This window comes from Pelodiscus sinensis, chromosome 11, assembly GCF_052426305.1.
Source record: "Pelodiscus sinensis isolate ZL-2025 chromosome 11, ASM5242630v1, whole genome shotgun sequence".
Classification (NCBI taxonomy): Eukaryota; Metazoa; Chordata; order Testudines; family Trionychidae; genus Pelodiscus; species Pelodiscus sinensis.
This window is the reverse complement of record NC_143062.1, coordinates 20,913,590-20,928,306: the sequence shown is the minus strand read 5'-3', so window position 1 is coordinate 20,928,306 and position 14,717 is coordinate 20,913,590. Positions and strand designations below refer to the sequence as shown.

Genomic DNA, 14,717 nt, shown 5'->3' with positions numbered 1-14,717 from the left:
TTTTAGCAATTAACGTTGCCACCTCATAGCTCGCCCTTGTGGCATTTTCATTTGACTCACGGGCTCTTATGAAAAATTTCTGTTGTGACATTAAAACAGCTTCAAGTTGCTTCAACTTTTCACTGCGGTCGTGCCCTGTAAGCTTGTCGTATGTGCTATGTCTCGACTGGTAGTGTTTCTTGACATTAAATTCCTTATAAACAGCCACAGTCTCTTGGCATATCAGACAAACACAGTGATTCTGTATTTCAGTGAAGAAATATTCCACTTTCCACCTGTCCTGGAAGCGGCGGCCCTCACTGTCAACTTTCCTTCTCTTATTTACAGTCGCCATTTTTTTAAATTGACCAGAAGGGGAAGGGATCATGTGAGCGCAGTGCCAGAGGTTTAATACACTGCTCAAGTAATACACTGCACTAATACACTGCCCAACAAGAATTCTCTTGCCTTTGTGGCTGTTTGTGGCGAAGTCTCTAATGATGAGCTCCACGTGCCTGAGCCCGTTTGTGGCGAAGTCTCTAATGTTCGCAGCTCCACGTGCCTGAGCCCGCCAGGAAGCTGACAGTGCGCAGGGCCAATCACAGATACTGAGCTTGAGCAGCTGCGGAGTCCGTCCCTGATCTCAGCAGCTGCGGAGTCCGTCCCTGCACTCTCAGCCCCAAGGTAGAGGGCTTGCAGGGTCAGAGGCGGGCATAGAGCGCAGGGCACGCTGGCCTCACGGCGGCCCGGGGGCAGGGCGAACCCGTAGCCAAGCGGGGGAGCAGGGCTGCGGACGTGCCCTACATGGAGGACTTTAGGACCGCAGCGGCCGCCATGGGCGGCGGCGGCGCGGCCGGAAGCGGCGCCAGTCAGAGGAGCGCCGGGGAGCCAGGAGAGGGGGAGAAAGCGGGGGCTGTCCCTGCACTCTCAGCCCCAAAGTGGAGTGCAGGGGCAGGGTTTGGGACCGCGGCGGCGGCGGCCTGAAGCGGCGCGCTGAGCGCGCCAGTTAAAAAAAAGCACCGGGGAGCCGGGAGAAGCGGGGGGCCGTATTAAATCCGACCGCGGGCCGCATTTGGCCCGCGGGCCGGACTTTGGACATGCCTGCTGTAGGGCCTAGGTAAGTGTCTCCCAGCCAGAGCCTGCCTCTATCACCCCACCCCCGTCTCTCCTCCAACTACCTGCCCCAGGCCACCTCCCAAACTCTGCACTCCTTTCCCCCCTTCTCCCAGGTCACAACTCCCTCCAAGACCCTGCACATCCTCCTATAGCCCTCCCCAGGCCAAAATCCTCTCCTGCACCCACACTCCTTCCTGGACCCTGGACCCCAAGCCTCTGTCCCAGATCACAACCCCCTCCACCCAAACTCCCCCTCAAACCCCCACATCCCCTACTGTACCCCAGTCCCCTGTCCCAAGGTCCCATCTGCACCCAACCTCCATCCCAGATCCTGCGCCCCCTCCATAGACCTCCTCCCCCCATTAAAAATTATTGCTCTCTCCTGGCTTAGAAGGAACTGTTCAAAATGGCTGGTGGTTCTCTCTAGGCGCTGCCTGCCCTAGTAGGGCAGGGGTGGGGAGCAAACACTTTGCAGCCCTCCCCCCCCCCCCCCCCACCCCTTGGCCAATCAGGGCCTAGGAGCAGGGGAGCATGCAAAGTCTCCTCCCACCAGGGGCATCTGCTCCTAGAAGGAACAGCCCCCTTCCACCTATGGCCCTGCCTCTTCTACTCGAGGCCCCCCCTGCAAAATTTATTTCCCATCCCTGGTCTAAAATGAGCCAGTCACTTGTGTTTTTTCTCTCTGCATTGCATGGTGAGCTAATGCAAAACATGAGCCATTTAAAACTTGGTGTTCTAATTAAATAAATTCAAATAGTATTTAGCTATATCTTGCCTTCAGTGCTCAGTCCAGACTAGGGATTGATTAGGTGGTAGAGGAAAAGGAAGACTTTTGCCTTCTGCCCTCTAACTTACAAAGCAGCAACAGAACTGGTGTGCATTTTCTACTGTAGCCTTAGGTGGAAGGATAATAGAGTAACATAATGACGTTTCACCTTCTTTTCCCTGACCCACCTCCTTCTCCACAGGCCCACCCATCTAGCAGCATAGATACAGTGTTTCTTCTGCAGAGAAGGGCCTCTTCATCTGTGTTCCCAGTAAGCTGAGTACTTGGGTGGCCACCGAGGAGAGATTCAAATGCCGCCCAGCGAATTAGCAGAGCGCCCACAGTCGGCAGCATGTGTTTCTACTCATGGTGCACATCTGCACATGCCTCAGTGCACATAACAAAAAATTATTTCACACAAGGATGGAAAAGTATTAGCGGGGCCATTGCTCTTCATCCCTGCTGCTGATGGTGGAATGTTAGGATTTTTCTCATCAACTTTACTTCAAATGTAAAGAAATAGTTTAATTCGGCAGGTAGTAGCTAATACCTCTTATAGTCATGCTGTGCTCTGTCTCTGTTAGGGTCCCTGTTCATTAAATGTCATTTTAGCCAGTGTGTTGATATATTTTTCATCTTTTAATGAAGAGGAAAAAATGGGTGACACTAATCTTCCCTGCTCTAATTTCTAATGTAAGTGACAGTTTAATCTAATGCGGTAAAGGCTAAAGTAGCTGATGCCATTTCCAAAGAGGCCTCTTCAGTTACAATTCTTGTTGTGCTTTACTGCTTTCTTATCAGTTGGCATTGTACTGATCACAAGTGAAAACAGGAAAACATAAATGGATGTAATTGAGTGCAGGCGCCAATACTGGGTTGCATTTCCAAACACGGATCTTACAGTAGAAGAACATGATTAAAATATATCCGGATTAATTAACCATTTGGAACACACTGAGGTTCAAGCTGCTCAAAATTTATGCAGAAATAAGGTGAGATTGGCATGTGCAGGAAGTAATGCTAATGTTAAATGGCTTTGGAAAATGAGGTCTTTAACCCTCGAGACATTGATATTCAGCATGCTTTTGATTTTGATTTTTAAGGAATAATTTAGCTTTAGACATGGGCTTTTTAAATGTATAAGTTTTAGTTTTATGGAGCCCTTCAGGGATTTTCCTCTCTCTGTATCATCAGTGATTGAGGTTTTTATAGAGTAAGATCTGAAATAAGCAATACAAGTTGATGGCTTCCTTAAAGTCTTGCTTATTTTATCGCTGATAATTGACCAGGAAAACAACATCAAAGCCTTATGTTCAAGGTCTGCCTCATACGTCTATAGAAGTACATGCACCACAGACTTGAATTATGCTAATCTTATTTTCCTTTGTAAGCATGAAAGCTCAATTATTTTAGTTTCAAAAGTGTGTTCAGAACAAAGGAATCTTCAGTTCCGCCCATCTAACCATGCTACATTGAATACGTTGCATAAAATATTGCTTTGTACAAAGCATGTGAATTTATAAAGAGGGAAGATGTTTTTCTCTTATATCTGCAAAGCTACCAGTCAATGTCAGTTCATGTAAAAACAAAGCCATGATGTTAGTGTGAATTGTTATACTGCATTGATATAAGATAGTGCCAGCAACTATGGTTTCTAAGTTTACTTAGGAAAGGACTACACTGTTTTAGAAAATTAAAATGTTGTTAATAATTTAATTGGGATTGGTCCTGCTTTGAGCAGGGAGTTGGACTGGATGAACTCCTGAGATCTCTTCCAACCCTAATCTTCTGATTCAATGAACAGCTAGGGGAAGGAAAGCAAGTCAGTGGTACAAGTATAGTAATTGTGTAAAATATGCATCCACATCTAGTAAAGCTTGGATCTTTTTGAACCCAATTTGTTCTGTTTAAATGGACCACTACTCTGGTATGCAAAGCATTACTTTTGTGACTCTGCAAAGAAATCCTGCACAGTCTCAGGCACAAAACAGGTTAAGATACTGATTTATTTCACTTACAGAATAATTTAGGCTAAAGAACCATTCAACAGAATGGATTCAGGAAAGAGAGACACAGGGCATCATATACATGAGTAAAACTCCAAGACATTCTCACCCACTTGCAATCATTCAGGATGGTAAGATCCCCCAACTACCATTCTGCTGTTGCTGCTAGCAAGAAACCACTACTTAGATTAATGGAAAAGTGTGAGAATAGAATGGGTTAAAAAAATTGAAATCCATTTTTTTTTTAAAACTGAGTTAATCATTATATGTGGTCAGTTTTATAATCGGCATTCATTGGATGTTTAAACATTGCGTTAGCAAAAAGTTTGATGGTGCAGTGGTTTAGTGCAGTAGCCTTTCAGAGGTGAAATCTTGGATTTAATTACAGCTTCAATCACACATGGACTGAGTTTACTGGCCTCATTCTAGTCCCTTACAGGCATTTGTCCATGTTACCAAACTACCACCCAGCTGGCACAAACGAACATCTTTGATCAGGAGATGCCTTGATAATCCTTAACATGCAATGTTTCTGCTATGAAGGTACATTAGCAAATCTGTGTGAGAGGCTGTATTCTGCGTTGCCGTGGTGTTCTTGTTCCTAGCCAGCCTCTTGCTTGCAAGAGGGCTGAAAGTGAAATCCACACTTCTCACCCTCCTCAAAGTTTTTAATACAGGTTTTAATCCTGGAAATCAAATAAATGGCTGTAGCAATTCTAAACCAGCTTTGCTGTAGTGAGGTTGGGGGCTGAACAGTGCAGTTCAGATGGAAAAGAAATGGATAGTTTTGATTGTCAGAAAATGGTTGGAAAAGCAGAGAAATTCTTCCCTGATGTTCTCTCTGAATGATGTTACCTCAGTGAGAACCGAGGGCTGGGTGTGGCCCTGTGCAGCATCGTTTTCCGGCAGCCCTGCACTATGAATGCCTGCAGTGCAAACTGGGACAGATCTCTGGCCATCCTGAAAACTTCAGTCCTTTTGGGCTATTACTTGTCCTTTCAGCCTCCCACTTTCCTTCTGGGAACAAAATACATCTTCCTCTCCCAGTGTAGATGGAATGGAGCAGCAATACTGCCGATGAGGGCCAAGCAATTTATTCTTGTGAACATTTCTCTGCAGGATTGCTGGGATGTGATGTTGCACAGAGCAACTATCCCCATTCACAGCCACCCTCTATCCTTATTCCATAGCTGGGGGATTTCAGCAGCGAAGCTTACATGGGACTGCAGGGAAAATTATGGGAGAGGAAGGAAGGTGATGGCCCTAAAGGTTCATTGTTCCTTCCTCCAGCCCATTTAGGAACACTTAAGCTTGTTTCCTGTTGCTTTCTTCTTTCCTCAATACCAGTGACAAATTAGAGGGGATGACTTGGCCTATAGTTAGGGAAGTATAAAGTCTGGTTCCTTTAGCTTTGGGGTGATTTTTTTTTTCAATTGTATCTTGGAAATATATCTGTTGTGTTAACCTCCTTTTCCTGTTTACATGGGGTCCGAGGTACCCATAATTCTTCACCACTCCTTCCTGTCCCTGGCATGGATTTGTAGGTCTTGCCATTACAGTCCCTTTCTCTTCAAGCTGCTTTTGACAGTCTTTCCATCATATCCTTGGTCTTCCATATATTTTCTTGCACTCCTCTTCTCTTCCTTTTCACAAGTCCAGACCGCCTCAAACACATTCGCTCCCGCCTATTACTGAGACACCCAAATTTATCTTCCCCTTTAATGAATTCCAGGCCCACTCTGTTAGCCCTCCACTTGCCTGCCATTTGTCTCAGTATGTTATTTTCTACAGTTACCTGGATGGTATCATCTTTTCTGCCATTTTGAGACTCAACATCTTTTCCAAACCAAGGAGCATGCAGGGACAAACACATGAAGTGTACGGTTTTTCTTTTGCTATGTTACTTAATGATAGGTCCCATTGCATTCCTGCACTCTGTTCTCTGCTGCCCTGGCATTCTGGCTGCTTCTTTTCATTTCTCTGAATATCTCTCCCATACTTCCCCATACATTCTTTTTCCAAATCAGATTAAGAATAGCCATGCTGGGTCAAACTCATGGTCCATCTAGCCCAGTATCCTGTCTTTCAACACTGGATGACACCAGGTGCTTTGGGGGAATGAATAGAACAGGCAATCATTGAGTGATCCATTCCTTGCCGATCACTCTTAGCTTCGGGCAGTCAGGAGGCTGGGGTCGCCCAGGGCATTGCATCCCTGAGCGTCCTCCATAAACTTAACTAGTTCTCTTTGAAACTCAGTTATGCTTTATGCCTTCACAGTATCCCCTGGCAACAAGATGCACAGGTTGACTGAGTGCTGTGTGAAGTAGTATTTCCTTTTGTTTGTTTTACATCTGCTACCTATTAATTTCATTGGGTGACCCCCTGGTTCTTGTGTTATGGAAAGGCATAAAAGACCCTTCTTTTTTCATATTCTTTACACTAGTTTTATCATTGTTTAGGCCTCTATCATATCCCCTTTTAGCTGTCTCTCTTCCAATCTGAAAAGTCCAGTCTTGTTAATTTCTCCTCAGATGGACACTCTTCCATTTCTGTACCTTTTCTAAATAATCCTTTTTTTGAGATAGGGTGACCAGAACTGCGTGCAGTGAGCAAGATGTAGACATATTGTGGATTTAGAGCAGGGGTGGGAAAACGTACAGCCCATGGGTCAGATCTGGCTGGTGGCTTACCCTGATCTGGCCCATGAGGCTCGAGCCTGCCTCCTCCCACCCTCCAGTAGTGGGAGCTGGTACAATGACTGGAACACTGGCTCCCGCTGTGGGGAAGGGTGGGAGCTCTGAGCCTTGTGAGCCTGATCATAGCAAACCACGGGGTGAATCTGACCTACAGCCTGTGCCCGGCAGCAGGGAGGTTGGATGTGATTGGAATATACTAGGGATGTTAAATATCGGTTAATTGAATAGTTGATTAACCTCATGAATTCTTATCGGTTAGTTGACTATTCTGTAGTCCCTGGGGTTGGGGTTGGCAGCCAGTGAGATCCCACCCCAACCCCGAGGAGCCCCCTGCTGCTGCTGCGTGGGGTGCCAGGTGGGAGCTGGTCCGCGAGGGGAGACAGTTTAAAACCCAGCTCCCCTCCCAGACTGGCAGGGTGGCAGCAGCCCTTGTTTGGGGAGGGGCGAGGCCTGAGCTGCTGGAACTGAGGGAGGCTGCCCGCCGGCCTGGCTCCTAATACACTTTAAATGCAGAGCCACAGCAGGGGCAGGTCCTGGACCCAGCATGAGCCAGGACTGAACTGCACTGCTGACCAGTCTGCTAAAAAATGTATTGGCGGGGGGTGGGAGGAAATGAGTGTAGTCTGTAGCATTAACCTGTAAGCTTTTGCTTATCAGTTAATCAGCTACACTATTACATCCCTAGAACATACAAACAAAGGGAATTTATTAAACATCTTTCATCCTTCTCTCTCATGGAAAATAGGGAAATGAATTCATTTGAGTCAATGGTAAAATAGCATTAATGGCCATTTCATTAAAAGTTATAGGACTCCTTCATCCTAACCTAAACTTTGGAACGAAAGTCCTAACTTTCTGTAATAGAATGCTGCAGTTCTTTGAAGAATGAGTAATGAGATGTAACTCCTCATTATCAGGTCAAATATATTGCACTTTCATGCTAGTGTGAGGTGCTCAATTTTCAGACAAAGCCCCATCACAGAGCATTCAGGTACCATACTTGAGTCATCAAGGAGGCTATAATGAGTACGTAAGAATCTGGAGTGGGAGAACGTGAGCACTAAAGGGATTTGGAGATTGACAGATGGAAATAATTGGGCTGCACAGTGGTTTTGATGAAAGTTCCTATATAAATATGCACAGAACAGATGACCAAACTCCTTCCTATCAGCTTGTGGCCATGCCTGCTGAGCACATGGGATTCCTGCTTTGTAATGGGAAATAGGGTTGCTAAAGTTTCTTGATATATTTTCATTGCAGATGTGACGAATACGTCACACAGCTGGACGAAATGCAACGCCAGCTCGCAGCAGCGGAAGATGAGAAGAAGACTCTGAACTCCTTGCTTCGTATGGCTATCCAGCAAAAACTGGCACTGACCCAGCGCCTGGAGCATCTGGAGCTTGACCACGAGCAGTCCAAAAGGGTGCGCACTAAATCTGCTTCCAAAGCCAAGACCAGTAACCCCAGTGTAAGTCATATCCGCTCCTGTGGAGACAGATCTGATGGGTCTGCCCTTAACAACCAGGTGTTTTGCGAGAAGTATAAGATCTATTGTGACTAGAGAAGGCATGTAGGAAATCATATTATGCATCTAATTTTTATGCTGTAATTGTCAGCATAAATCCCCACTATCTAATGTTGCAGTGAGTTGACTTGTATTAGTATGTTGTTAAACCATGTAATACAAATGGTATTATGCTGGTCTTAACTGTAACTAATTCATACGTATGGAGATCTTATTAACAAGTTAATAGTGGAAAGGAATTTTAGTTTCCACAGTTAACATGTCTGCTTTTGCTGTTTATGGGTAAGTGTTAAAAGTGTATACCTGATGTACTACATCTGGCGTTACTAACTGTAGTTTGATTAGCACAAATGTGATCCTTTCCCCAGGGTTACAGCATACTTCAAATAAAAAAGATGCTTAAGAGCAGGAAAAAGCAAACCTAAAATCTCCTTGTTAGTGTGTTTTGAAAAGTGGTGAAATGCAACACTTGAAATTAGATGTGTAACATGGAAATGCAGACCATTTCAAAATTAGTACCAAAACTAGATTTGTTCTTTGTGGCAGTCATCAGAAATTTTCTGCCATATCACCACTGACCAATGTCCCAAAAGCTTTTATAAGCTATAAAAGTTGGAGAAACATAGGATACATTCTTAAACTGCTTTCTTGTCTACTTCAGAGGGTTACCCTAAAGAAACTTGCACATTTATATTATATTTAAAATTATGCAATATTACCCCATCTGGAATAAAATTGAAAATTAAAAATATTAGGATCCTAACTGATATGCAGTTTCACGTTAAAGTTATGCTGTCGAAAAAGTATCACATATGGAAAGGATGGCTGTGGTCTCGTGTTGCTTTTTGCAGCATAACAGTTTGGAAATAAGGTGTTTTACATATTACTATATCCACACCATATCTGTACAGAATTAATATTACTGTGTTCTACTATTTTTAAGCCACAATTACAGTGCTTCTCAGTATTAATCTTAATGGAATAGTGTTTCAGAGCTCTGTTTTGTTTGTGGGTTTTTTAATATACAAAAAAAAATTGCATTCCTTATGCAAGCACACCTTTCACAGGGCTCTACATTATAGGCACAGGAAATTTGACCCATTCATCTTGTTAATAAATATTTATGAAGTAGGTTAGCATATGTATTAAACCTTAAAAAAAATTACTTTGTCTCCTATTGGACTTTTAAGGGGCCTTTTTAGCCACTTAATTTCAATATGTTTGATAACATAAAAAAAGTGTACTTCATAATTGGTGCCTATACAAGTGATAAATATACAAGATTGAAAAACGTTGCTTTTAAAATTGTGGAAAATTTGTGGAGCACAATAAGGCACATTTTTTTAAAACAAAAGTTTTTAAAGTGCCTCGCCTCAAACTTTATTTTAATGTAAAGCCCTGTTCATTTTGTACTTTTTCAAATAATTTTGTATGCTTATAGTATTAACTGAAAGTAATCCAAGACTGCACAGTTGTGTCTGCTGATAGTGATGTTTTCTAAAGCCATTCTAATATTCCTGGTGTAGTTCTGCCTCATTTCACTATCATTCCTTGTAGATGGTCAGCAGCTTGCTTGCTGTGTATTTGCCGCTCTGCCTATAAGTAGTCAGGAGATATCACAATCTAAATGTCAAGTAATAAGGAGCACAGCCCGCTTTCCCAATGGAGGGAAAACATAACCTTTGGCTTCTGAGAGGTTTTTAAAAATGCTTCTAAAGTCCACACCAGTGAAGAAATCTGGAATCGGGATTATGAAAATTATTGTCTTAAAAAAAAATCAGTGTGGCATCCTTAAATTTGGTGCTTGAATCACATTTGCCAATTTTTTTTTTTTTTTAAAAAGAGTGGATTTTCCAAGCCTAGTATATTGCCCAATTACTTGTGTACATGAGATGCTTAAAAAGACACTAATTGTGGCCCTAAAAGCAGGCTTCTGTGCATCGCTTACCTGATTTTTAGAAACCACTGTGTTCTCCTGAATTTGAGCTTTAATATTGCTATGTAGCAGGTTTGATATTTTAGAAGCAAAATACCTTTTACCAGTTTTCAATCCTGCTTTCTTCTTCTTTGCTGCACAATCCTCCAAAAGGCCTTTATTCTTTTCATTTTTGCATTGTGGGCAATGATAAAGAATGCCTTGTAAAAGTAGGCATTTAGATTACATTTTGCTCCATTAGAAGCAGCTATTGTTTTGTTTCCACTTTGGTAGGGAGCTGTTAATGCCATTCTTATTGCTTCCCTGTCCCTAGTGGTACTGTTGTCACAAAATACTAATGACAAAAAAGGTAAATTTAAGAAACTACGTGCATTGATAAGTTTTAAAGTTAAATGAAACTTTATAGGAAGATTTCAGTGTTATTAGCAGGTGACTATTACTATCAATATTGGCTCACGTTGCCAGTACAAATTAAGAGTAGCTTTGCTACATCGCAGTCATCTTAGTAACCCTTTCCATTTTTATTCATCTCTGTGACTCTTAAGATAAAAAACAACCTGAGTATTTAAGCTTGTCAAGTACATTTTTTTTAAAACCTCATCTAAAGAGCAATGAGTAACAGTACATAAAAGTGACTTGTTCCTGTTGTGTGTATGTTTAGCTAAATATAGTTAAGATTATGGGAGGGTTGTACTTTTGTTAAACAAATCTCTTGAAACTTACCTATGCTATGTTAAGTCTTTCATTTCCCTTTCAACGGGTTGGGATTTTGCTTGGAAAATTGATTAAGCCATCACCTACCTCTGCAAGCAGGCTCTTCTTTTGAATGATTACTGTTCTCTACTGACCTGCATGTTTTTGGGAGAACCTAAATCTTCATTGATAATGTCTTTTGCATACTCACTGCTGTATCCTCTGCTCAACAGCATAGCTTTATTCAGTACTTGTAAGAAACCTTCCTGCAAAGCTGTTGCTTCCGAGCACTACTTATGTAAAGCATTGTTCATTAGCTGGGAAAGCACACGCCAACTAAAATGACTGCTTTTATCTTGGGAAACTAACAGATGTCCCGCAGCCGACTAACCTGCTATGGCGATCTTGCAGTGCACTCTGTGTTAAGTAGCCAGTTCTTTACCTGATGAATGAGTTCCCGTTTTTCTAATGTTATTCTGTTTTCCATTTTTCAGCTTTAGAGTAGTTCCTGGAGAAGGCCTTTTCATCAGGGCAACAGTATTTCTTAACCTGTCTCGTTATGGTTAACAGTGGTAGCCTGTTGCACAAAGAATGGAAACCACTGACCTGATTCTAGATTGTTGGGGGTTTTTTAAACACCTTTTCCAATATATTACCTACAACTTTATTTTTATGTTGCAAGTCATAAAACAAACAAGCTTTACCTAATAAGTGCTGCTGCAGGAAGAAAACTTACAAGTGCTGAAGAAACCTACTTTGAACCTAATGATCACCTTATTAGTTTATGATCTACTAGAAATGTTCAGATGGGGGAATTTTTCTTATTTCATTGCAGATATTCCTTTTTATCTGATTGTTAAACCTGTGCACTTTTGATATTTTGATATTTTACTTTACCTTCTTTTAATTCCTTATGTAGAAGAGTTTATCTAAAATGCAGTGGTTAGTGCTTATAGTCTCTCTCCCCATTTTGGGCTTGTGTTGTTGATTTTCTACATCAGCATGTGGCAGAGATTTGGACTATTTTTGATTTTGCTCTAGACAGTGTTTAGAAAAAGAGTTTCGGCACAAAAACCAGGAGCTCTGCTAAACGATATATGTGCTGTGCTTCAGCAGCTTTTTTATTATTATAAAATGTTAAGCTTTATGTGTTAAAATTACTGATTTTTTAAACTGCCATGTTCATTAAGAAATCCAGGGTATTCAAATTCTGGGGTTTTTTTCATATTGTATTATTATTCTTAGGAATAGTTCAATGTAACAAGAAGAAAACTTGACTTTGCTCTAGTTAAAACAGTAATAGGCACTTGAAAAATATTAAATAGTATTACCTATAAATTCCAGAATTTCTGGGTTTTAGGAAGGTGTGAAGTATAATTGATTAACAGAATTTTATACAACTGTATGGCTTAAATTCCAAATTGGAATTGTTTTGTTACGTCTTCATTTTATTGTGCCAAATTATGGTACATTTAGAAAGATAAATTCTAAAGTTGTCAATGGATAGGGTGTTCTATGTCAGAGCCTTTTTGTCATTAATTATTGCCAGTAGTGCCTTTAATAATTTAAGTAAGACTCCTAGAATAGCGTAGTCTATACAAGAAGAAATGGACAGTTGTTTTGGAACTTAGTAAAGATGTGGAGCAATAAGTGCAAAGTGAACTCCCCTTTCGCACATTTTTAATGGGTAGTCTTAAGACAGAGATTATATATACACACAAGAAATTGTAAAAAATACTGTTAGTCAATGATACTTCACCGTGCAGATCTTTGCAAATTCAGGGGAATAAAAAAAATAAAATAAAAAATGAACCCGAATACACTTTGGGAACCAAATGGACTTTTATTGAACAAACGAGCAAGATGTATTAACACATTTGTGGCTGCAGTACAAAGGATGTATTGGGAGCGTTGCTGTTCTGTTAGCTGTGTATGGTGGTGGATAACAGTTTAACCATAGTATTGTTTGGAAATGTGAAAGACAAGACATTAATATCTTTTCTTGCATGTTGTATCTAATCATTGTAATTTCAGGAAACAGAAAGTGAAAAGTGCATCAACAAGCTGTGCCTACCTGCCTTGGTGCAGTTTGTTGAGGCTAGCATGAATGATTAAATTGGTACTTCTGGGAGCAGGGGGGACTTTCCTCCCTGCAAAAAAAGTACAAATTGTAATAATATTGTCAGCGGGGAAAAGATTTCTGTTTGCTGGAAGAAGCATTATTATTCCTAGATGTGGGGACTTCTATTTTCATCTTCTGTTTCAGTATTGATTCATAAGAAATATTGTTACATTTAAAATTTACTACATTTGTATGTGGGTATTTATTTGAAATGATGTCAAAGTACTGTATTATGTTTTATGTGCATTACCCTTTTAGTGGTGGATTGGTCTCCATTTAATGTCATATGCATGTACTCTTGCCAAGTAACCTTTACACAGAACTGAAAAAGTAAATGTCATTGCTTAAAAGAAAAATGTGGAAAACTGATTCTTATGGAAGGTATAACTATGTGTTAATTTGATAACTTTAGAAGGCATAGAGGGGCAAATGTTACTTCCAAATTAATATTTAAAAATGTGTAATGTAGGAAAGCAATCTGCCTGTGTAAAGGTAGTCTCATTGGCAGTACCAATAAAAGAGAAAAGGAGATCTGTTTATTGTTTTGGGTTTGTTTGTTTTTTGCAGTCTCTGACATTTTAATTTGTTTAAATATTCCTGGGTCATTAGAATTGTAGCACAAGGTTAAATGGATATTTGTATTTTTGTCATAGGTTTTACCTCAGAAAAACCTAAAAGATCATTATTTACATTTGTGTATAGTTTGACTAGAAAAAGGAAATAATACATTTATTAACTTTTGATCATATGTTTTAACAGTAATGTCTGATGGACCCTTCAGAACTGGGAAGGAAGTTGTATATACAGCTGACCTAAAACCAGCTTAAATATAGGCACAAAGTCAGCTGTAACTAGACAACTTTTTATCAGTCCAAACAAAACACAAAGCTAGGCTCTAGGTTACTATAGTTGATCTTGACCTCTAGGGACATGAAATATAGGTTTGAGGGGATTTTTAAGGTTTATAATACCATCCTCCCCCAAAATTGGGGTTGTCCTAACCTAACTCGTTGTAGCTTATGTTACCTGATATTCAATTCTATTAGGAAAAGCTAATCAACCTCATATGCATTGGACCTTGAGCAAGACAATGGACCGTTTCTTTATTTAGCAAGTGTTCATAAAAAGTGTGGTGTTCTACCTGCTACATACTCAGAACTCATGTCTGACAAGGCTCTTGGTCTGATCCTTTAGTGCTTATTCATTCCAAAACTTCCCTTAGCTTTAATTGACATTTTCCCTGCAAGATTGCTATGCCTGGGGAACAGATTATACATAATATATATGCAAATTGAGCTCTCACACAGAACAGAGCAGTTCAAACCATAAGAGCTTAAATAAAAATCTGTGTACTGGGAAAAATAGCAAAATAATACAAGGAAGGCATTTAGCTTCATTTGTCTACTGGAAGATTGACCTGGCAATACTTGGGTCCTTAACTCAATTTTTGTTTTAATTCATTTAAAATCAATGCTCTGGAGTGGGACTGGGGATGAGGGGTTCAGTATGCGGCTGCCCTGGGGAGAGAGGACAACCCCAGCCCCCTCTCACCACAGCAGCTTGGGGCCAGCTGAGAAGCACCTTTCCATGGCCACTGCAGCTCCAGTGTGCACAGCCAGGGGAGGAGTGCATGATCCCCCTTCTCCCCCATCTGGGGCAGGTCCAGGTTCATCTGCCCTCTGTGCTCCTCAGCCAGAGTGAGGAATGCAGCAAACTGTGCGGTTTTCCCTCACTCCCTTTCCAGCACCTTTCACTTGCTGAGTGATTTTGACTATTTTCTGAGAAGTAGTCCCATTCCAGGCACATCCCATTGTCCTGGAACAACCAAACCCTGACCCTGCTTTAAGTTATGATAAGAGGAAGCTATAAACT

The 14,717-nt window shown here is 41.2% G+C and overlaps 1 protein-coding gene across 3 annotated transcripts in view; it reads left to right on the top strand.

The window, feature by feature from the left end:
- The window catches only part of BICD2 (BICD cargo adaptor 2), a 151,785-nt gene extending 138,403 nt beyond the window's left edge, over window positions 1–13,382 (top strand). For 2 of the 3 annotated variants that reach the window (XM_006129722.5, XM_006129728.5), the window contains exon 7: window positions 7,827–13,382. In XM_006129722.5, coding sequence (XP_006129784.2) covers window positions 7,827–8,130 — 304 coding nt within the window. In that variant the 3' untranslated portion in view covers window positions 8,131–13,382. The remainder of the gene's footprint in view (window positions 1–7,826) is intronic. The other variant, XM_006129723.5, reaches the window with a different exon arrangement.
- The last annotated feature ends 1,335 nt before the right edge of the window (window positions 13,383–14,717 follow it).